At 45.1% G+C, this 25,092-nt stretch overlaps 1 protein-coding gene across 6 annotated transcripts in view; it reads right to left on the reverse strand.

Moving 5' to 3' along the window:
* LOC139233191 (kynurenine--oxoglutarate transaminase 1-like) overlaps window positions 1–25,092 on the reverse strand; it is a 74,598-nt gene that overhangs the window by 29,675 nt on the left and 19,831 nt on the right. For 4 of the 6 annotated variants that reach the window (XM_070863829.1, XM_070863827.1, XM_070863831.1 and 1 more), the window contains exons 3-7: window positions 22,998–23,056; window positions 22,261–22,402; window positions 14,049–14,198; window positions 12,752–12,838; window positions 6,256–6,381 (exon numbers count right to left, since the gene is read on the reverse strand). In XM_070863829.1, coding sequence (XP_070719930.1) covers window positions 6,256–6,381; window positions 12,752–12,838; window positions 14,049–14,198; window positions 22,261–22,402; window positions 22,998–23,056 — 564 coding nt within the window. Of the gene's footprint in view, window positions 1–6,255; window positions 6,382–12,751; window positions 12,839–14,048; window positions 14,199–17,760; window positions 17,889–22,260; window positions 22,403–22,997; window positions 23,057–23,578; window positions 23,659–25,092 lie in introns of those variants that run through there. The other 2 variants (XM_070863832.1, XM_070863833.1) reach the window with 2 other exon arrangements.

Below are 25,092 nucleotides of genomic sequence, written 5' to 3' on the forward strand. Positions count from 1 at the left end.
GTCAGCGGAACCATTGCTTGAGCACGCCAATACTATGAACGAATCACCCTTGTGCAATCCTTTAGTGTGTGTTGTTCCTAGTCTAGTGTTCCTACGAAGTGCCCCGCCAATGGATGCAGCACGGCTGGTGGGAGGCTGCTGAGTTTCCGTGTGGCACACTTCAGATGGCCATGTAGGACAATCTCGACCAGCTCTGGACCTAGAAGGCCCAGCTGTAGACTACACCACCTCGGCATGGGCAGCAGCAGTCTGGGCTGGCTGTATGATAGGCAGTGACAAGGGCAATGGTGGAGTGGCAGTGGTGGGAGCAGGAATGCTGTCACCCTGAGAGAGGACAGCAGGTTCCTGCTCCACTCACCCACTGCCACTCCCCGGGAGCAGCACCTCAGCATCCTTAGTAATCTGTTGGAACAAAGGTTGCTAGCCTGCTGCGACACCGTGAAAGCCCCAGTCGACGGTGGTATACGCAGCCATGATGGCAGTAGTCAGAGCTTGGGTGCCATCACGCTGAGCCTGCATGAGAACAGCCAGAGATTGGATGCCATCAGGCAGAGACTGCATGAGAGCGGTCTGAGCTTCTGCTGCAGCACTAAGACGTTGGGTCGCTTCTGCCTGTGTTGCAATGGGAGCTGTGACATTGCCCATCACGTCTGGGTTGCCACGGTTCTCTCTGGGAGTCTACCATCATTTGTAGACCGGAAATGATGAGCTCTATGCTCTGCGCAGAGCCTTGTGCAATGTTGGAGGCAGACTCCTGCACGCTCCTTGTCATTGCACAGAGGCTCTCTGGCAGCCTTGCAATTGCACCCATCATGTGCATGCCCATCATCTTTCTTCTAAAGGCCTCCCCATCAAAGTCCTCATCTGAGCTGGCCCCCGAGCTAACCTTTCCCCGTGGCCTTGCTGCAGCCCACTCGAGCCCGTTGCCTCACCCTGTGCAGATCCCGCTACCACACCAGCCTCTAAAGGACGCGTAGTGCCAGTATCTGAGCTGATGTCTGCGGGTGAGAGATGCAGTGATCCGGAGTCTTCTTCCTGCTCCTATTCTCTCGCTCATTCTCTGCGGTGTGCTCAGGGTCAGGCTGCTGATTATCTGAAAGTAGAAAAACACAAGAGTCGGGTTTGAGGAATGAGGGGAGGGGGCAGGAAGGCAGAAATGCATGTGTACAGCATGAGTAGCTTGAAAGTGTGAAACGATTGTGGGCTGAGTGGGGTATTAGAAGGAGTAGACATGAGAAGACATGACGTTATTGTCCCCAAAGAGGTCAATGCCGCCGTTGGCCACAGTGTTCACGAGCTGGCACCCAATAATCTGCAGCACTTGATTCTCCAGATCACTCAGATGTTCAGCGTGGGCTTGGCCCCCGTCTGTCTACTCTTGCTCCCTCTGGTTGTGAGCCACCTTGGTCTGCAAGAGAAAGGAAAGTGTGTGAGTGTGGTGCAATGTGTTTGGGTGATGTGCTTGCCATAGTAGAATAGCTATCATTGTGTGCAAGGTGTGAGATGTGGGTGTGAGTGTTGGTAGGTAGAGATTATTGGTGGGTGAGTGCTGGAGGTGTGGTGCTTTGGCCAGTGTGTGAAGCTTGTGGTTCAGAAGGTGGTATGTAGCATTAGTTGAAGCTTTCGCTCACCCTGACTACCCGTGTGAGGTTGTTAAACTTCTTCCTGCACTGATTGTGGGTCCGGGGGACCATAGTGCTGCTGGTGACATGCTGTGCTACCTCCTTCCACATGGTGCGGCAGACTTGTAGCGAGGGCCTCCTGCCAGTTGGTGGGTACACGACCACCCGCCTTCTCTCCAACGCGAAAACCAACGCCTCCGAAGCTTTGTAAGAGAAGCTCTGGGCTCTCTCCCTGGGGCGGCAATCTGCCATCACGGCAATGTATTCACTGCTCTGGAACCTTCCCCTGCTGTTTCTTCTTGTTAGGATTGTTGGGGCAGCTGCACATCCAACAATGAGAATGAGGTGCTGCAGCATCAATGAACCTCCCCTTTAAGTAGTGAAAAAAGCCTGTGGCAATCATGACTTGCAACTAGACTGCTCCCAACATTGGTCCAGTGTTACGGCAAGGAGCTTGGATTTTTAAGACTAGATATATGACTGCAATCATTTTAATAACGAGTGAGCATGAGTTTTGCGTGCAGTCTAGACGATTTTCAGTTGGCACTACTTAACCATTTTTAGTCTAAACACCGCTCATTCCTTGGCTTATAACAAATTTCTAGCCCTATAGAATTTTGAAGTACAAAAGGAAGTTATTCGGCTCGTCGTGCCTGTGCGGTCTCTTTGAAAGAGCTGTCCGATTTAGTCCCACACGCCAGCTTTTTTCCCATTATCCTGTAAATTAGTCCACAAGTGCACGTCCAATTACCTTTTGAAAGTTCCTATGGAACCTGCTTCCACCACTCTTTCAGGTAGCACATTCCAGGTCATAACAATCCTCTGTGTGAAAACGATTTCTCCTCATTTCTCTTCTAGTTCTTTAGCCAATTATTTTAAATCTTTGACCTCTGTTTACCGACCCACTTGCCGGAGGAAACAGTTTCTCCCCTCATATTTTTGAATACCTCTATTAGATCTCCCCTTAACCTTCTCTGCTCTAAGGAGAAGAATCCCAACTTCTCCAGTCTCTCCACATAACTGAACTCCCTCATCCCTGGTATTCTCTTGGTAAACCTTCTCTGCACCCTCTCCAAGGCCTTGACATCCTTCCTAAAGTGTGGTGCCCAGAATTGTACACAATAGTCCTGCTGAAGCATATCTAGTGATTTGTAAAGAGATAACATGACTTCCTTGTTTTTGTATTCACTGCCCCTATTAACAAAGTCAAGTATCCCATACGCTTTCCTAACTGGCTTATCAACTTGCCCTGCCACCTGCACCCCCAGGTCCCTCTGCTCTTGCAAATAGTACCGTTTAGATTATACTGCCTCTCCAACCTGTTTCTTCACATTAATCCACATTAGAGTGCATCTGCCATGTGTCTGCCCATTTCACCAGTCTATCCATGACCTCCTGAAGTCTGCTATTATCCTGTTCATTATTTACTATGTTGCCAAGTTTTGTATCATCTGCGATCTTCAAAATTGTACTCCCTGTACCCAAGTCCAGGTCATTTATATATAACAAGAAAAGCAACAGTCTAATACTGACCTCTGGGGGACCCCACTGCATATTTCTCTCCAGTCAGAAAAACTGGATGGCATTTTTCCATTAAAATATCCTGCTAATACCTGTTCCGCCTGTAGGTGGTGCTGTAATAGAGGTTTTGTTAAGGTTTCAGCTAAGTGCTTTAACTCCCCAGCTGCTAACAAAATAGTGGGCTCAATTTTCCCGGGTCATTTGCGCTGTTTTTTTTGGCGCGCGTTTTTTTCTGGCGTAAGTATTTAATTCAAAGTTTCCCCCTGGAATTTGCGCCGCGTAACTGCTTTAGTTACGATTTTTCTAGGTTGAACTTTTTTGACGCATTAGGGGGTTCCCTCGTCTGCGCCAGTTTTCATCATTTTTCGCAGTTTGCCCCCAAATTTTTAATCCTCGGTCGGCGTAGCTGGCCACTCCCGAAAAACCTTCTGGTGGGTTAATAGAAAGCAGCACACATTGAAAAATTGGCGCTGATAGACGCCATTGTTTTTCATCGAAGTTTTTGGAGGGAGTCGAGAACACTTTAAATATCCATAATAAAGTTCAACTTTTTTTACCTTTCAACGGAGTACATGGAAGTTTCTTGGATTTCTGAAGTTTTCATTTTTTTTTACTCACATGCCACCACCGAACGTCTTCAAACAGGGCTGGAGAATCTGCCCCACGCCCAGACACAGGGGCTCATGTGGAAAACAAGCCCAGGGGGGGGGGGGGGAAGTGCCGATCGGAAGGCTGCTGCACTGGGCACAAGACTGCAGTGAGTTGTGGGGGGGGGGCGGGAGAAGGGGAGAAGTCACAAGACTGCAATGAGTTGTGGGGGGGGGCGGGAGAAGGGGAGAAGTCACAAGACCTGGGTGTGGTCCATCTTTACAGACCTTAGGGAGAGAGAACAAAGAACCTGTCCTGCCTGCTTTCCTGCCATTTTGAGCTTCTTACAAAGGTGAAATTTAACTATGGGTGTAATACTGACAATGCCATACCATGTGCGAGAGCGTTCTGCATCATGGCGCTACGTGGAAACAATTGATTCAACATCATCGCATGAGGAACATCAGAGCCCGTAGGCTGCTGGGCAGGAGGCCTCCCTCACCCACGTCGAGTATTTCTTTGGGTGGAACTTTTATGTGACCTCTGCTGGTATCCAGCTCCTGCCATCTGGTCTCAATCACAGTAACTAGTGCCTCCACTTCATCCTGTAAGAAATTCTTGGTCCTTGCACCTCGTTGCATCTTGTATTGCTCCAGTTCGTTGTCACACACACAACTGGCTCATTAAAAATGGCCGATTGCCAACCCGGAGCTGTACTGCGCATGCGCGTCCATTGAAATAACAACAAAAACGTCACTTTTATCCCCGCGAATGTGCAGAAGGTGTGGCATCGTTTTTTCAGCGTAGACAGCAGGTTGCACCCCCCCCCCTCCACCCCGAGGCGACTGGACACGCTATGTGGCGCCAAATTTGAATTATACATCGGGGAAACTTTGGCAAAATATTTCTGCCGCATTTCTGGCCTAGAAAAATGGGCGTAACTCTGGCAATACGCCAGAAAATGGGCTTAAGCAAAATTGAGCCCAGTGATTTTATACTGAGAGCTTATGGACTGAATTTTCCTTTGAAGTACCTACCATTTTTGAGCACGTTAGGAGCACTAAACGGAATAAAATGGGGTGGCAAGGCCGACCGCCTCAAACCTGCTCCAGAAAAATTGCACCAGAGTTTTCTTCCCTAAAATCCAATATTCTTCTTTAATCTCTGCTAGGAGTCTGCCCTGTCATATATAAAGTGGAATCAGGTAGGCATGGCTAATCTTCCCGCTGCATTTCGCCAACTTTCAGCCCAACCCGACCCCAGGTAAAACCTCCTCTATATAAGTGGCAGTATGAGTAACACGGCAGTGCCCTTGAGGGGGATGCCACATTGAGAAGGACATTTGGTTTGTCGGAGGTAAAGGTTAATTGTTCTGCAAATTAATTTTAGCTGGTTGGTCCTCTGGAGGTACTGTTAGCACTATTTCTGCCATATTTAATCAGTTTGGCAGAAATTACAGTTTTGAACTGTGGACATAGATTCCCAATGAGAATCCCTCTATTTCTATATTTTGAAGAGGAAGAGATAATAGTGAGTTAGACTGAGACATCACAGAAGATGCTTGTTTCCTACATGTAGGTACCAACTCATCAGAATGTACAGGCCAAGACGGTCTTACTTAGATTTCTCTGTACAGCACTGCTTCAGGAGATGACACTTGAAGATCTGCAGCTCACTTGCACCAGAAGAACAGCAATGTCTGTATCAGTCAACATCACAGCTGCCTTGAATTTCTTTGCAACTGGATCCTTCCAAGCAGCATCTGGTAAACTCTGTCACTTAGTCAGACAGCAGCTCAACTTCCCCTCCTCCCTCATCCCCGACCCTCCCCGCCTTTGTCGAGTTATCCCCCAACCTCTAACCCTACTTGACCTGAACACAGGGCATGGTATTGCCTCTGTGTGCAATTCCACAGAATGACTGTATATACAAATAGTATATATACCTTGTTAATCCTTGCCACTGGTCCAAGACCTAGCTCTGTCAAGCCCGTGTGGTGGCTGGTGTGCAACGGCCACCACACATTAAAAAAATCCACGCACAGGCATCTTCCACCCTTCAACATGTAGTTCGGGATCTGGAATATTATGTCCTTCATTGAAACACCTGTGAACTCATCCTTTTTTGACGTGGAAGCAAGTCATCCTCGTTTTGAGGGACCGCCTATGATGATGATATATACTAAATGTTTGAACAGAATGGCATTTAGTAGTAGATCATCAATAATTACACACAATGATTTATATTAACAAGCTTTCCAATTCAAACAATTCCACTATCCATCAAATAGATGTCTACATCTGACATTGGTCTAATGAAGGAAAGAACGGAGATGAGATATTCTATCCCTAAGGCTACTGAAAATGCTCTAGAGAAGAACTAAACAACCCTTCTTCGTGTTTGTAGCACACATATTCTAGGATTCGGACTTGAATCCACAACAAACAAAGGTCTTAAATAAACCTTAATCACTCGCAGCTGTCATAAGGCAGCCTGTAACTGCACAGTTCCTCTTCACTGTTACCTTGCCAAGAGGGTTGTTTGGAGTGTTGATGATGATTGCTTTAGTACGTTTGCTGAATTTCTTTGCGAGTTCAGCAGGATCCAATACCCAGTCAGCACTGGTCGTCAACCTTCCAGATACTGGTTTCTGAAGGAACAATAGATAACCTTTTAACTTTGTAATCTGTAGACAGTACTTCTGCATTGTCAACAAGAGTCTCCCCCCCCCCACCCCCCCATCTTATCTGCGCAATTCAATTTTAATTCCATCATCTGCTGTTGGTGCTGCTCGGAAAAGGGTTTTACAAAAGTTAGGCAAAAGACAAATAAGTGTTCTATAATATAAAATATAATTCCCATTCATGGATACAATTTACGCTATCTACGGCAATAATAGCATAAGTCCTAAATAGTCTTTCAGACACTAAATTCACAATTGTGTGATGACTTGAAGACAATCTCAAGAATATACAGGCAATCTCACTCTTCTCTTATTCCAAAGAGTTCGGTTCTGTATAGAATGTTGTCAATTCTAGTCAGGATAACACATCAGGACCCTCAAGCTTATTTCATGCAGCAGGCGCAGTGATTACCACTGATACACAGCTAAAATGCGCATGAGATTGATGTCAGAGGTTGAGACACAATTTAGAAACCATAAGTTCTATTAATTAAATTTTTTTTTAATCATTCATGCGTTGTGGGCGTCGCTGGCAAGGCCAGCATTTATTGCCCATTCCTAATTGCCCTTGAGAAGGTGGTGGTGAGCCGCCTTATTGAACCGCTGCAGTCCATGCGGTAAAGGTACTCCCAGTGTTGTTAGGTACGGTGTTCCAGGTTTTTGACCCAGCAACAATAAAGGAACGGTGATCTATTTCCAAGTCAGGATGGTGTGTGACTTGGAGGTGAACTTGCAGGTGGTGATGTTCCCAGTTGAGACAGTCATAGACAAAAAGCAGCTTGTTACTTGTTATGTATTTATGCTTGGAGTCACCAGACACCAGGGGGCGCCACTGTTGGAGGTCATCGAGCTGTACGCGCGTGTGCGCGGTCATTGGTATATAAGCGCGGGTACCATGTCACGCGGGTTACTTTGGACGCAAATAAAGTTGGATCAGGTTTACACCTGAGGCAGTTTACAGTAACAAGTCTTTTGAGTCATTACATTCATTACATTTGGCGACGAGGTAACTTAAGAACCTTCGCATGTACAATGGGCACGATTGGAATTCTGGAGAGATTCGCGGATGGCGAGGATTGGGCGGATTTTATCGACCGCTTGGATCAGCATTTTGCCCAACAAAATGGAGGGAGATGCTGACGCAGTTTGGTGCAGGGCAGTTTTCCTCACCGTTTGTGGTCCAAAAATTTATGGCCTCATGAAGAATATTCTCTTGCCTTTACGTCCAACGGACAAAGAATATGGGGATTTGTGTGCTTTGGTGCGTGACCATCTTAAGCCAAAAGAGGGGATCATCATCTCACGCTATCGCTTCTACAGCATGTTGGTGCTGAGGGCCAGGATGTGTCGGGATTCGTCGCCGACCTGCGCCGTCTTGCTGCGCCGTCTTGCTGCGCCGTCTTGCTGCGCCGTCTTGCTGCGCCGTGTAAGTCTGGAAACGTGTTGGAAGAGCGTGCTGCGAGATTTCTTTGTGATAGGCATCAACCATGATTCTTCGGAAGTTATTGGCTGCAGAGACGCTGGATTTGAACAAGGCCATTGCGGCTGCCCAGGCATGCATGACAACTGATGATAATTTGAGGCAGATAGCATCGAAGAGTCGGGAGCTCCACGGCAAGTACTGGAAACAAGATTGTCTGGCAGAGCTGCTTATAGCAGGGCCCACTCGACTGCTTATGTGAAACCTGTAGCTGCTCAAAGTCCGCCAACTGGTACGAATCCGATTTCACCCTGTTGACGTTGTGGGGGCAATCATCGGCCTCATCAGTGTCAGTTTAAACAGTACTCCTGTAATGGCTGTTCGAAAGTGGGGCATCTTCAGAGAATGTGCCCACAACTGAGCAAGCATGCTGCCACTCATCACATTGCTGATGATGACCAGTCCAGTGCTGGCCCGGATACACACCTGAGTAGGAAGTGTATGGTCTGTATTCGTTCTTGGGAAGGAGCCAGCCGATAATCGTTAATGTGAAGCTGAATGACGTGCCGGTATCGATGGAGCGGGACACGGGTGCGAGTCAGTCGATAATGAGCCAAAGGACATTCGACAAGCTGTGGGACACTGAGGCTGTGAAGCCTAAGCTGAGTCCAGTCAATGCCAAGTTGCGTACTTACACTAAGGAACTCATACCGGTGATTGGCAGTGCAGTAGTCAAGGTGTCATATAATGGTGTGTTCATGATCTACCGTTATGGATCGTCCAACGCTGTTCGGCAGGAATTGGCTCGAGAAAATCAAGTGGAATTGGAATTGGAATTATATCAAAGCGTTGTCATCGGTGGATGACACTTTGTGTGCTCAAGTGTTGAAGAAGTTTCCTTCTTTGTTTGAACCAGGCATTGGTGATTTTACTGGAGCTAAAGGCAGATTCACCTGGATTCTGATGCAAGGCCTGTCTATCATAAAGCTCGGTCTGTTCCCCACATGATGAGGGAGAAGGTTGAAATTGAGCTTGACAGACTCAACGTTAAGGGGTCATATCATTGGTCGAGTTTAACGAGTGGGCCAGTCCTATTGTTCCTGTGTTGAAGAGTGATGGCACTGTCAGGATTTGTGGAGACTACAAGGTTACAATTAACCAATTTTCGAAACAGGATCAGTACCCGTTACTGAAGGCTGATGACCTGTTCGCCATGCTAGCTGGTGAAAAGTCGTTCACTAAACTAGATCTAACGTCGGCCTATATGACACAGGAGCTTGTCGACACTTTGAAGAAACTCATCTGCATCAACACCTACAAAGGACTTGTCTACAACAGGTGTCCTTTTGGAATTTGTTCGGCTGCAGCCATATTTCAGAGGAATATGGAGAGCCTACTGAAGTCCGTTCCTAGAACTGTCATGTTTCAAGATGACATTCTGGTCACAGGTCGCGACACTACTGAACATCTGAATAATCTTGAAGAAGTCCTACATCGTCTGGACAAAGTGGGACTCAGGCTGAAACGTTCGAAGTGTGTCTTCATGGCACCTGAAGTTGAATTCCTGGGGAGGAAGATTGCTGCTGATGGCATCAGCCTACTGATTCGAAAACCAAGGCCATCAAAAATGCACCCAGGCCTCAGAATGTGACGGAGCTGCGTTTATTCCTTGGGCTACTCAATTACTTTAGTCATTTCTTACCCAGATTGAGCACTTTGTTAGAGCCATTGCACGTGCTACTCAGAAAAGGCGACAACTGGGTCTGGGGTGTGTCTCAAGATAGAGCCTTTGAGAAAGCTAAGAATCTGCCCTGTTCAAACAAGTTGCTTGTTCATTTTGATCTGTGTAAGCGTCTTGTATTGGCCTGTGATACTTCATCATATGGGTTGGCTGTGTACTCAAACAAGCAAATGAGTCAGGTAAGCTACAACCTGTTGCGTATGCTTCGAGAAGTTTGTCAAAGGCAGAAAGAGCTTACAGCATGGTAGAAAAAGAAGCTTTGGCCTGTGTGTATGGAGTCAAAAAGATGCATCAGCACCTGTTTGGTCTTCGTTTTGAACTCGAAATGGATCACAAGCCACTTATTTCATTGTTTTCGGAAAACAAAGATATTAATACCAATGCATCATCCCGTATCCAGAGGTAGGTGTTGACATTGTCTGCCTATGATTATGTTATTCATCATAGACCTGGCACTGAGAATTGTGTCGATGCACTGAGTCATCTGGCGTTGCCAACACCTGAGGTTGGGACGCCTCAATCTGTAGATCTACTGTTAGTAATGAATGCTTTTGAGAGTGAAAGAACTCCTGTCACTGTTCAACAAGTTAGGATCTGGACCAGCCATGACCCCAATTTATCAGTTGTGAAACGTTGTGTCCTCAGTGGTGATTGGTCTGCAATACCTATGAATTGTGTGATGAGACCAAACCTTACAACCATCGCAAAGATGAACTGTCCATTTAGTCAGATTGTTTACTGTGGGGTAATCGTGTTGTTATGCCTAAGAAAGGTAGACAAAAATTTGTACGTGAACTACATAGCACTCATCCTGGTATTGTCATGATGAAAGCCATTGCTAGGGCTCATGTATGGTGGCCTGGAATTGACTCTGATCTGGAATCATGTGTGCATCAGTGCAATACTTGCATGCAGCTAAATAAAGTACCAGCGGAATCTCCGCTGAGTCTTTGGTCGTGGCCATCTAAACCAAGGTCAAGGATCCACATCGATTTTGCAGGACCTTTCCTGGGAAAGATGATTTTTGTTGTGGTGGATGCATATTCAAAGTGGATAGTGTGTGTTATTATGTCATCCAGTACGTCTACAGCTACTATCGAGAGCCTTCGTGTCATGTTTGTTACTCATGGTTTGCCTGACATTGTTGTGAGCGACAACGGATCTTGCTTCACAAGTCTGGAGTTTCAAGAGTTCATGAAACTCAATGGTATTAAACATGTGAGGCCAGCCCCATTCAAACCTGCTTCTAATGGTCAAGCAGAGCGTGCTGTTCAAACGATCAAGCAGAGTATGAAATGTGTAACTCAAGAGTTCACTACAGACTCGCTTATCCTGTATACTGCTCAGTTACAGGACCAGACTTCATACGCTTAACTGGGGTCTCCCCTGCTGAACTACTGATGAAGAGAAATCTCAAGACCAAGCTCTCTCTTGTTCATCCCGATTTGAATGATCGTGTTGAAAACAGACGTCAAAGTCAGCTAGGGTATCATGATCATGCTGCTGTCATGTGACATCTCTGTCAACGATCCGGTTTATGTACTGAATTATGGTCAAGGTCCAAAGTGGATCGCCTGTACTGTTACAGCCAAGGAGGGTAACAGAGTGTTTATTGACGTGCTCGGGAATGGGCAAACATGCAGGAAACATGTTGATCAGATAAAACTGCGGCACACAGATGAACTGGAATCGCTTGAGGAAGATGCAGACAGTGACCAACCAACCAATGTTCATTCATCAGAGGACTTTGCTGGCATTATTGAAACTGGACCTCCAGTCTCTGATGTGGTCATTACCACTCCCACCAGATCAGTTACTCAGCCTTCAGTTACAACTGACTCGGAACGCTCGCCTAGAACTTATGTTGAACTGAGACAATCAACTCTTGAGCGAAAAGTCCCAGATCGTCTTAATTTGTAAAACGACTGATATTAAGATCTTGAAAAGGGATGTTGTTATGTATTTATGCTTGGGGTCACCAGACACCAGGGGGCGCCACTGTCGGAGGTTATCGGGCTGTACGCGCGCGTGCGTGATCACTGGTATATAAGCGCGGGTACCATGTCGCGTGGGTTACTTTGGGTGCGAATAAAGTTGGATCAGGTTTACACCTGAGGCAGTTTACAGTAACAAGTCTTTTGAATCATTACATTCATTACATTACTGTTAGCCCATTAAATGAGAATTAGACACTGTAAACACAAGAGGCAATCTTAAAACTACTGCATCAGGAATCATTTTGAAATTAGTTGTTATTACTCGGCAATATGCATTGAAGGCTCAAAGGATGAGCAGCAAACACCTGTGCTTTTACAGCACATGTCTTAAGCTGCTATTTCAACAAAGCGTATCCTTATTGCAGAGTCCGAATTGCATGTAGCCTTTGGCAAAGGCATGCTGAAAAATTCTGGGAAACTACCTTTCTAGTTAACCCCCTAAATCTGGTGCTTAGAATAGCCTGATGCATTTTCGAACACAATTGGCAGTGTATGGTCAGTTGGTGCTATGGGTAGAAAATCATTCGTTACCGTGTTTATATGTTTGTCCCCCACCTTGCAGAACAGCAGGATCTCATCTCACATAAAAATCTAAGTTTTGTATTTTACATCAAACGCAGCAATTTGAGAATAGCAACGCTCGACCAGGGCTAGCGTGCACGATCAGCTTTAGTATTCATTTCTGGCTTGGATCAGGAAAACATTGGCATGTGAAGGATTTTTGAATTAAGAGTGCTCTACAATTTTTTTATTTAATTGTACGTCATTGTTCAGGATTCTTCAAGGTCTGCTGAGTGCACCTTCCTTGAGCAGAGAATATTAGACGCAATTTATTTAACTTGGTATCTTTTCTAAGCAAAGCCAGGAATGAAAAAATAAACACAAGAACATAAGAAATAGGAGCAGGAGTAGGCCATTTGGACCTTCGAGCCTGCTCCGCCATTCAATAAGATCGTGGTTGATCGTCTACCTCCACTTTCCCATCCTATCCCCATTGCCCTCGAGTTCCTTAATATACAAAAATATATCCATCTCTGTCTTGAATATACTCAATGACTGAGCACCCACTGTAATAATAATAAACATATCAAGTGAGGCATGAATTGTACTATCATTCTATTCAGTGAATTAAATACAAAATCAATTGGTATACACTTTGATTTGGCTGCACAGACTCACCGGATGCAGTGTGATAAACACTGGCCGGCCACCTGCCATTCGCACCATTGGTTCATAACAGTCAAAGTAAGGCTCAATAATAATCACCTGTATTGGAACAAGAGAAACTGGTCTCAATCAAGAGTGGGAATCCAGGCTGATTTTTCCCCTCCCTAACCCAGGGCACTGAAGCTAATTGTAGTGCTGCTGCTGCTGCCACCCAGTTGATGCCGAGATCAGCTCATTCAGCACAGACTAGGAATCAAACCTAGTACCTTCTGGTCTGTGTGGCTGAGTTAGACTTTCAGTTTGCTAACTGAGCCATTGAAGGAGCCGATGAGGGATGTTTTTCATTCGAGGTTGGTTTTGGTCATTCAATTTAACTCGTTAACTATGGTTTTGTTGTGGGAATGTTTCTTTTTTCTGCATTGGGTCATTCAGCTCTGTCTTTTTAACGTTAGCAATTCCTCGTAAAAAATGATTACAAAATCTAGGACTGAAAATAGATTGTAAAAGCTATCTAATAAGCTGAACAATGTAGCGTGCGGTATAAAATGATCAACTGTAGCTAAGCTACACAGTTGGATCCAAGCGTCACGAGAAGGTAATGGCTTCTGTTCATTTATTATCCAAAACATCATTTAATTTTCTACGGATAAAACATGAGCAATTGCTGGGGATGTTGGGGCCCAGGAGTGAGCAAACACCACAAAAGCCCACCAAATCGAAAGAAGGATCTTTTAGAAAAAGCCTCAGGATTGAGGAGATATTGAACCAACCAAGTGGATTAAAATGGGAGACTTCAGCTGTGTGTTTCTGCACCTCTACCGATAATTTATGGTGCGTTTATATTTATCGCTTCTGATAGAGGAGCTGGCTTTGTTCACACTGAACAGAAGGAGACTTGATTGAATTGATAGAATGTAAAAGCATCTTTAGTTTCCTCATGTGATCAGGCTCTGAAAGCTCCTCCAAGTAGGGCCTCCCGTGATGTTAATCACACTGGTTTAAAACAAAGGTACGTGATTTTTAAAAGAAAAATGGATTGTGCATGCAGATCACACTCTGCAATTTTTACAGATCAAAAAACAGTTTGTGCTAATTAATAGCAGCCCTCATTAAACCTACGTCTACATAATTAACTAAACTGGGCTCAAATACAATCCAATAATTAGAAAACCTTTAGTTGGTTAATTTAAAAACTGGGAGTATCACCTAAAAAAGGTTCAACAGCAATGAAAAGTTAGCATCAATGGCAATACTCTACTGTTGCTACAATGAGTCTAACTTTACTGGGGCTTCAACAATTTCCACCTACTTCATCTTCATCGTCAATCAGTGCTTGGAAGAAACAGAATAGGGCTCCGTATGCCCCAACTGTCACGAGCACTTCTCTGAATGGGTCAATGTCTTGTCCCAGTAATTTCCCAAAGAACTTTGCTAGGATCTTTACGAGTGGAGGGTGACCCTGAAAGGAGCGAAGGAAAGAAAAGAAATGAAAATCTTGCATTTATATAGTGCCTTTTACGACCACCCGGACGACTTAAAGTGCTTTACAGCCAATGAAGTACATTTGGAGTGTAGTCACTGTTGCAATGTGGGAAATGTGACAGCTAATTTGCGCACAGCAAGCTCCCACAGACCGCAATGTGATAATGACCAGATAATTTGTTTTTGTTATGTTGATTGAGGGATAAATATTGGCCAGGACACTGGGGATAACTCCCCTGCTCTTCTTCGAAATAGTGCCATGGGATCTTTTACGTCCACCTGAGAGAGCAGACGGGGCCTCGGTTTAATGTCTCATCTGAACATCCCAGAACAATTTAAGCAGCATGATGGAAATACAATGCATTTTTACTGAACTCATAAATGGAAGTCCCAACATTAATAATTTCTGGTGTAACAGAGCTTAACTACTTTACGAAAATAACTCATTGGTCAGAAAATCCTTGAAAAATACGTTGAAAAAAATTTTAAGCTATCATTTGTGTAAAATACTGATTAGAAAAAAAAATATTTTATGGGGTTTTTTGCACATAAAAGCCAGCATTACAGATCTGATCTTAAAAATCAGAGTCAAATTTGTTCAGGATATGGGCAGCACTGCCAAAGCCATATTTGCTGCTTATCACTAGTTGCCTTGAATTTTACAACTTGCTAAACCATTTCAGAGGGAACTAAGAATCAACCACATAGTGTGTAACATTACGGGCCCAAGTTTCGGGCCGCGCCTAGAACGGCGCAGCCCCGACCTGGACGCCCGTTTTTCGCGCCACAAAGTGCGCCTAAAAAAAACTTATAGATTCTCCGGCTCCCTGCAGGTCCTCTTGAGTCAGGCGCGGCGCAGCACGAGCTGTTGGGGGGGGGGGGGGGGGGGGGGGGGCGGAGCTAGGTCCCTGCGCTGAAAACAGTGCCGGGACCTCTGCACATGCACGCTACTGTGTAGGAGGGGCCCGAAGCACGCAGCCCCTAGCCCTGGCCGAATGGCCTCACTGGGGCTGTGTGCATAAGGCTGCCTCCCACGCCCAGCTCCTGCTTCCTCCTGACCCGACTCGACTCCCGCTTCCCCCCCCACCGCCCCCCATCCCCGGACCGGATCGGACCCGACCCCCCGGACTGGACCCGACCCGCGCTCCGCTCCCCACCCCCCCAACCACCCGACCTGTCCTCCCTCGCCCCCCGACCCGAACCAAACCGACCACCCTCCCACCACCACCCCCCCGACCCGACCCGCGCTCCCGACCGTCCCCTCCCCCCGACCTGACCTCCCGCTCCCTCCCTCCCTCCGACCCGAACCGACCTCCCTCCGCGCCCCCCCCCGACCCGACCCGTGCTCCCGACCCCGAACCCCGGATCCGACCCGACGGCACCTACCTGTCAATCTGATGCTGGGGACGGGCCTTGCCCAAAGTCTTGGGCCCGGCCCGTTCAGCCTCCCCCCCACCCCCCTCTCCTTCCGCCCCCTCTCCTTTCCTCCCCCTCTCCTTTCCTCCCCCTCTCCTTTCCCCCCCCTCTCCTTTACCCTTCTCCTCCCCCTCCCCTTCTCCTCCCCCGCCTTCCCCTTCTCCTCCACCCCTTTCTCTCCTCCACTCCCCTCCCCCTCCCCCTTCCCTCCCCCCCTCCCCCTGGCCCCCCCTCTCTCCCTCTACCCCCGTCCTCGCTGTCAGAAACACAGACACTGACAGACAGAGAGTGAGAGACACACACAGACAGACAGATAGTGACACTGACAGAGACACACTGGGGGGGGGGGGTGGGGGGCATCCCAGCATGCTGTTGGAGGGCTCCCGCTGCTGCAGTCGGTAAGTAGAAAATGTTTTATTTATTGATTTAAAAAAAAAATTATTTCTTATTAATTTTTTTTGATTGATTTATTGGTTGATTTATTGATGTTTTTATCATTTATTATTGATTATAGCTCTTTATTTGTAATACTGAAGTGTTTAATGTTTGTAAACTTCCCTTTAAACCCCCCATTCCCTACGCCTGATTTGTAACCTACACCTGATTTTCTAAAGTGTAGACAAGGTTTTTTCGAGCGTACAAAAATCTTCGCTTACTCCATTCTAAGTTAGTTTGGAGTAAGTTTTCACTGCCGAAACTTTGAAAACAGGTGTAAGTGGCCGGACACGCCCCCTTTTGAAAAAAAAATTCTGTTCCAAAGTGAAACTGCTCTAACTGACTAGAACTGGAGCAAACTAAATGCCGAGAATTTGAATTTCTAAGATACTCCGTTCTACACCAGTTGCTCCAAAAAATCAGGAGCAACTGAGGCCGAAACTTGGGCCCTACGTGTAGGTCAGAATGTGTGGCAGGTGCCCTTCCTTGAAAGACATTAGTGAATCAAATAGGTTTTACCACAATCCAGCTTTCATGGTCATTTATTTTTGTTTGTGCTCACAAATGACCAATTTTACAACTGCCTGCTGGGTGCTGAATTCATGATCTCCCAGTACCATAAACACTACCATATCCAATTGTAATCCTTTTACCAGATTGTAAACCAGTGGCATTCATAATATGGTCACTTACTGCCCACTTCACTTTTACTTATGGTTCTCAGGAGATCTGCTGCTCCACATATATTTTTGAATATATTTAAGGTGGAGATAGACAGATTTTTGAATGATAAGGGAGTCAAAGGTTATGGGGAGCAGGCGAGGAAGTGGAGTTGAGGCCAGGATCAGATTAGCCATGGTCTTATTAAATGGTGGAGCAGGCTCGAGGGGCCAAATGGCCTACTCCTGCTCCTATTTCTTATGTTCTTATGTCTGTGGGCATGAATTCAAAGCCCACCACTTCTGAAATATTGCCAGAACCAGAATTAGTAGAGGGAAAGAGAGAGAAAAAATGTCTAAAAAGCAAAAATAAGCAGTTGGAATTGCTTTACGGTCGGTCTGTGAGGCTGTTTCTTGAGCACATCACTCCTCGTGATATTTATATAGCGCCTTTAGCATGGAAAAACATTCCAAGGAACTTCACGGAGGCGCAAGGATAGAGGAGAGATTTAGAGCAGTGACCAAAACCTTGATTGAAGAAGTGGCTTTTAATGAGGGTCTTAAAGAAGGATTGGGGTTGTAGAGAGGCAGAGGAGATTTAAGGAGGAAATTCCAGAGAGTGAAACATACACGGCTGAAGGCATGGCCAGCAATGGTTGAGAAAAGAGAGAGGAAGATTCACGCGAGGTTAGAGTCAGAGGAAATAAGAGTTCAGCGGGGGGGGGGGGGGGGGGGGGAAGAGGAGGAGTTGTAGAGCTGGAAGAGGTTGCAGAGATAGGGAGAGCTGAGATGATGGAGGAATTTATACATGAAGATGACAATTTTAACTTTGAGGCACTGGGGAACAGTTAGCGAGAACAGGGGTGATGGGCAAGCGTGACTTTGAGTGGTATAGGATAGGATTTAATGAGGATTAATTCTGTATCATGCACTTGCATCTCTGATTTGCAAACTTGAATTTTACATAAGTTTGTAAAATCAAAATTGATGACATGGAGATTAAATTAATTTATTAACATCAATATTTACCATCTATGCAACAAATCAAGATATCCACCATACTGACTTTGGCCTTATCCTTCGTGTTAATGCAATCAGGAACTCCTCTCTAGGACATTTGTAACAAGAAAATAGCAGGATTTCCCATCAATGAGTTGAATGCAAGCATAAGATATTCAAGTTGAAGTATCCCATTCTCTCTACTGTTCTGTTTCAGTTTTGGCTGGAGGCGGAGTTAACTAAGAGGCAGAAGATGGATCAGAAAAACGGAATAAAATCCTAACTGAAATGGACAGGGAAAAGAAAGTGAATGGTCATTGATGGAGCATTTCAAAACCTGTCCTGCTTATGGAACTTAGTTCAAATATTAAACTCTCTCCGCTCCCCTCCCCCTCCCCCAATTTCCCCCTTCTTTCTTTTAAATTTTCTCTCTATCTATCCACAGGTACTGAATCATACAATCATAGAATAGTACAGCACAGGAGGCCATTCAGCCCATAGAGTCTGTGCCAGCCCTTTCGAAGAGCAATCCAGTTAGTCCCACTCTCCTTTTCCTCATATCCCTGCATTTGTTTTCTTGTTCTAGCATTTATCCAATTCCCCTTTGAAGGCTACTATTTCCACCACCCTATCAAGCAGTGCACTCCAAATCCTAACCACTTTTTATGTTAAGAAGTTTTTCCTCGTGTCAGTTCTGGTTCTTTTGCCAATCACTTTAAATCTGTATCCTCTAAATATTGACCCCCTCAGCCATTGGAAACAGTTTCTCTTTCTTTACTCTATCTGAACTCTTCATGATTTTAAAAACCACTATCAAATCTCTTTTTAGCCTTCTCCGCTTCAAGGAGAACAATCCCAGCTTCTCCAGTTTATCCATGTAACTGTAATCCCTCATCCCTGGAACCATTCCGAGTAAATCTCTTCTGTACCCTCTCCAAAGCCTTCACATCCTTCCTAAAGTGTGGTGCCCAGAATTGGACACAATACTCCAGCTGGGGCCGAACTAATGTTTTACAAAGCTGACTCTTGTTTGTACTGGCCACCCTCCCCGACATCTTGTCCAAGTGACCATCCTTCATGTGTTAAGCTAGACAGCGAGTGTCAGTAAACTATTGAACGGCAAAGTCTGATTCTGTTCTGACATGTAATTCACATACACCTTCCTGCAATTGGAAAGCAGGAACGCCAGGTGATTTTTCCACCTCTTGCTCAGAGGTGCTGAGGCCATTTGTAATGATCCAGCAACTGCATTCAGCAGATTATGGACCTTTTCCTCTATATTATCCAGAGTGTGCCTTTACACATTAGGCAATTGAAGGGGTGGGTGGGAGCGGCGGCTATTTTTCTTTCACAATCCACCATCACGTGTCAGGGTGCTCGTGGCCACAGGATTCCATATGTACGGAAGTCCCATAAGCATGAATGGGGATCACATAAAAAATACATTTAACATAACAATTAAAAAAAATACATATTTAAAATGGTGACAGATTAGGAAAAGGGGAGGTGCAACGAGACCCGGATGTCATGGTACATTAGCCATTGAAAGTTGGCATGCAGGTACAGCAGGCGATGAAGAAGGCAAATGGTATATTGGCCTTCATAGCGAGAGGTTTTGAGTATAGGAGCAGGGAGGTCTTACTGCAGTTGTATAGGGTCTTGGTGAGGCCACACCTTGAATATTGTGTACAGTTTTGGTCTCCTAATCTGAGGAAGGACATTCTTGCTATTGAGGGAGTGCAGCAAAGGTTCACCAGACTGATTCCCGGGATGACAGGACTAACATATGAAGAAAGACTGGATCGACTAGGCCTGTATTCGCTGGAATTTAGAAGAATGAGAGGGGATCTCTTAGAAACATATAAAATTCTGACAGGATTGGACAGGTTAGATGCAGGAAGAATAATTCCGATGTTGGGGAAGTCCAGAACCAGTCTAAGGATAAGGGGTAAGCCATTTAGGACTGAGATGAGGAGAAACTTCTTCTCTCAGAGAATTGTGAACCTGTGGAATTCTCTACCACAGAAAGTTGTTGAGGCCAATTCATTAGATATATTCAAAAGGGAGTTAGATGTGGCCCTTATGGCTAAAGGGATCAAGGGGTATAGAGAGAAAGCAGGAATGGGGTACTGAAGTTGTAAAATTGAAAAGCCATGATCATATTGAATGGTGGTGCTGGCTCTAAGGGCCGAATGGCCTACTCCTGCACCTATTTTCTATGTTAAAAAGCCATTCCCATTTCGACATGGATAATGTAGGAGTATGAAGGCCTAATCAGCATCGACTGAAAATAAAAATTAGAAAAGATAAGAACATAAGAACATAAGAATTAGGAACAGGAGTAGGCCATCTAGCCCCTCGAGCCTGCACCGCCATTCAATAAGATCATGGGTGATCTGGCCGTGGACTCAGCTCCACTTATCCGCCCGCTCCCCGTAACCCTTAATTCCCTTATTAGTTAAAAATCTATCTATCTGTGTCTTGAATACATTCAATGAGCTAGCCTCAACTGCTTCCTTGGGCAGAGAATTCCACAGATTCACAATCCTCTGGGAGAAGAAATTCCTTCTCAACTCGGTTTTAAATTGGCTCCCCCGTATTTTGAGGCTGTGCCCCCTAGTTCTAGTCTCCCCGACCAGTGGAAACAACCTCTCCGCCTCTATCTTGTCTATCCCTTTCATTATTTTAAATGTTTCTATAAGATCACCCCTCATCCTTCTGAACTCCAATGAGTAAAGACCCAGTCTACTCAATCTATCAAAGATATACTGTATTTTTAGTTATCAGTTGGCTCAATGAAAAAGTCAGACCTGACATTCAGCATTCCATTACCCTGATCATTTTGTGCGATCAGAATGAGAATCAGAATTTACCAAAATTCCCTGAATTCTGGGGAGGTCCCAGCAGATTGGAAAACTGCAAATGCAATACCCCTATTTAAAAAAGGAGGCAGACAAAAAGCAGGAAACAATAGACCAGTTAGCCTAACATCTGTGGTTGGGAAAATGTTGGAGTCCATTATTAAAGAAGCAGTCAGCAGGACATTTGGAAGGGCAAAGTTCGGTCAGGCAGAGTCAGCATGGATTTATGAAGGGGAAGTCATGATTGACAAATTTTCTGGAATTCTTTGAAGATGTAACGAACAGGGTGGATAAAGGGGAACCAGTGGATGTGGTGTATTTGGACTTCCAGAAGGCATTTGACAAGGTGCCACATAAAAGGTTACTGCACAAGATAAATGTTCATGGGGTTGGGGTTAATATATTAGCATGGATAGAGCATTGGCTAATTAACAGAAAACAGAGAGTCGGGATAAATGGTTCATTCTCGGGTTGGCAATCAGTAACTAGTGGGGTGCCGCAGGGATCAGTGCTGGGACCCCAACTATTTACAATCTATATTAACGACTTGGAAGAAGGGACTGAGTGTAATGTAGCCAAGTTTGTTGACGACACAAAGATGGGAGGAAAAGCAATGTGTGAAGAGGACACAAAAAATCTGCAAAAGGATGTAGGCAGGCTAAGTGAATGGGAAACATTTGGCAGATGGAGTATAATGTTGGAATGTGTGAGGTCATACACTTTGGCAGAAAAAAAATCAAAGAGCAAGTTATTATTTAAATGGAGAAAGATTGCAAAGTACTGCAGTACAGCGAGACCAGGGGATCCTTGTGCATGAAACACAAAAGGTTAGTATGCAGGTACAGCAATACAATCTTGGCCTTTATTGCAAAGAGGGTGGAGTATAAAAGCAGGGAAGTCTTGCTACAGTTATACAGGGTATGGGTGAGGCCACACCTGGAATACTGCGTGCAGTTTTGGTTTCCATATTTACGAAAGGATAAACTTGCTTTGGAGGCAGTTCAGAGAAGGTTCACTAGGTTGATTCCAGAGATGAGAGGGTTGACTTATGAGGAAAGGATGAGTAGGTTGGGCTTCTACTCATTGGAATTCAGAAGAATGAGAGGTGATCTTATCGAAACGTATAAGATTATGAGGGGGCTTGACAAGGTGGATGCAGAGAGGATGTTTCCACTGATAGAGGAGACTAGAATCTTAGAATAAGAAGCTGCCCATTCAAAACTGAGATGAGGAGAAATTTCTTCTCTCAGAGGGTTGTAAATCTGTGGAATTCGCTGCCTCAGAGAGCTATGGAAGTTGGGATATTGAATAACTTTAAGACAGAAATAGACAGTTTCTTAAACAATAAGGGAATAAGGGGTTATGGGGAGCGGGCAGGGAAGTGGACCTGAGTTCATGATCGGATCAGCCATGATCATATTAAATGGCGGAGCAGGCTCAAGGGGCAGTATGGCCTACTCCTGCTCCTATTTCTTATGTTCTTATTAACATTGAGCAGGGTGTTGGCTGCATGCATCCGAGCACAGTGAACGTCGTTTGGGAGTATTCTATTAATACTAAATGGCCCATCTCAAACTGAATTATAAAGCTGCTCTTCAAAGTTAGTTCAATAACCCTGCAGTGCACGGAGTGATCCTGTTTTGCTGCATTCTCCAAGATAAATACTCACAAAAGCCCTGGTATACTGGTTCAGGTCACTGTTTATGGCCCTCGTGAAAGCTTCTTTTACAAAATTCGGAGGCGAGAAGTCAGGAAATCCCTGCCCCAGGTTGACAACTGGATAGTCAGCAGCAAGCTGTGTAAATTCTATCCTGAAAACATTGGAAAGAAAACATACCAGAAATGTTTTAGCTAGATCCATCCCTTTCTCCCTGGTACTCAGCACAACAGCCCTGCTGTGAGGGGTCACTAGGTATCAGGCATCGCTAGATATTCTACTTTACAACTGACTGCTAACAGGTTCAAGAGTGCTGCAGGCAAACCCAACCTCAGAATATTCCCTCCTGAAAAATGGGCAACAGGATCACTTCCATTTTGTATCTCCCGCAAAGGCCAACTGAGCTGCAGCACCCTCTGTGGCCCACTCCATTTATCCTTAGATGCACTGTGTCACTTGAAGCATACTAATTTTTCATTTTTTTAGAAAATTTAATCAAAAACAAATTTACATAAAGCTATAAAAAGTACTGAGTCATGAAAGTGTAGCGGTTTACACATCACCACCTTTGCATTATAAATTTTTTGAGCATCCACTGTTAGGAATCTTGCCACTGTCAGAGCATTTATCAGAAAGTGGCAGATGTGTTGCCCCATGATATTCCATCCATTGAAATCTGGCAGCAGGCAAGGCTCCTCGATGTCTGTTTGTAATCGGTAACTTACACCATAGGCTAGACATCAACTTACCAAATATTCTTGTCTAATCCTTCAATTCTCCGAGAATGTATCTGACGGGACATCTTTACCTGAACAATGCAGAGAGACCAGATTTTAGTTACAATAATCAAATATATCAAAATCAAGCAACTAAATAATGAACAGCACCAAACCATAAAGAAATGAAGTTAAACCTTGTATATATAGCCCATGAGGCTCTTCAAAAACAAAAGTTTGGACATCCCTGATAGAGGAAACAGCATTCCATGAACAAATTGAGGGTATAGTTAATACTGAGGAGACTGCAACAGAATACAAGACATCAATAAGCTTGCAGAATGGGCATGTAAATGGCAAATTAATTTCAATATCGATAAGCGAGAGGTGGTGCATTTTGGTAGGAACCTACTCCTTGAAAAATAAGAGTCTAAGGCCTGGATTTTCGGGTGGTTTGCGATCGTGTTTTCGCCGCGTTTTGACCCTCCACGGCGAAAACCCGGTCGCGATCCTCAGTTCCTTGTTTTCCGCACCACTTGGAAGCACCGCCGGGGAGAGCAGCGCCGGACATGCAACGACTTGGATTGTGTTACTGTTCGAGTTTCGGCACTCACCCGACCTGTATGTCGTGCCCTGAGTACTGACAGGTAAAACCTAGCGGTGCAACTCTGCTGGCAGCGGTAAGTTACAAAACCTGTAAAAAAGGTAAGTTAAAGTTTTTATTTTAATTTTTTTTGGTAAGGGTCTTGGTAATGTTTTTGGAATCCTCCCCCCCCCCGCCCCAAGACCTCTGTCACAGCGCTCCCGGCCCCGCAATAAAGTTGGCAAGGATCGCGTTATTACGCCCCGAAAATAGTGCAACGCCTCCCTTTACGAGATACCAAGTGCCGAAAGTTAGGCCTTAAATTGGTAACGCTGCGAAAATGGTAATTTTCACGTATCACTTGCATTTTTGCCCAAAAACCCCAAAATCCAGGCCAAGGGGTAAAGGCGCAAAGAGATCTAGGGCTACAAATTCACAAATCACTAAAATAGCAATGCTGGTTAACAAGGTCATAAAAAGTGCAAACAAAGCACTGGGGTTTATTTCTAGAGAAATAAGAATTCAAAAGCAGAGAAGTTATGTTAAATTTGTATAGAACCTCGGTTAGACTACACTTGGAGTACTTTACACAGTTCTGGTCTCCATATTACAAAAGTGCAAAAAAGATTTACAAGGATTTTGTAAAAGGTAGGATGGAAAGCGAAGACTGAGAGATGACTTTGATAGGGCAGACGTAAAGATGTTTCCACTCGAAGGGAAGTCCAAAACTAGGGGCCATAAAGATAAGATAGTCACTAATAAATCCAATTCAGAAATTCAGGAGGTGAGACTCTTGCCGCAGAATACCCAGCCTCTGACCTGCTCTTGTAGCCTAGTATGTGTGTGTCTGGTCATCATTTTATTATTGATGACTTGCGTCCACGAGGAATGGTTGAGGGGAATACCATAGATGTATTTAAGGGGAAGCTACATAAGTACATGAGGGAAAAGAGAATAGAAGGATTCCTTAGAGCAGTGTCCGAGGCACAACCATCTTCAGCTGCTTCATCAATGGCCTCCCTTCCATCATAAGGTCAGAAGTGGGAATGTTCGCTGATGATTGCACAGTGTTCAGTTCCATTTGCAACTCCTCCGATAATGAAGTAGTCCATGCCCGCATGCATTGACTTTGAGGCTTGGGCTGATAAGTGGCAAATAACGTTTGTGCCACACAAGTGCCAGGCAATGACTATCTCCAACAAGTGAGAGTCTAACCACTACCCCGTGACATTCAATCGTCAACATCCTGGGGTCACCATTGACCAGAAACTTAACTAGACCAGCCACATAAATACTGTGGCTGCAAGAGCGGGTCAGAGGCTGGGTATTCTGCAGCAAGTACCTCACCTCCTGACTCACCAAAGCCTTTCAATCATCTACAAGGCACAAGTCAGGAGTGTGATGGAATACTCTCCACTTGCCTGGATGAGCGCAGTTCCTACAACACTCAAGAAGCTCGACACCATTCAGAACAAAGCAGCCCGCTTGATCGGCACCCCATCCACCACCTTCAACATTCACTCCCTCCACCACCGGTGCATCGTG

Source organism: Pristiophorus japonicus, chromosome 20 (genome assembly GCF_044704955.1).
Source record: "Pristiophorus japonicus isolate sPriJap1 chromosome 20, sPriJap1.hap1, whole genome shotgun sequence".
In the NCBI taxonomy this organism is placed as follows: domain Eukaryota; kingdom Metazoa; phylum Chordata; class Chondrichthyes; family Pristiophoridae; genus Pristiophorus; species Pristiophorus japonicus.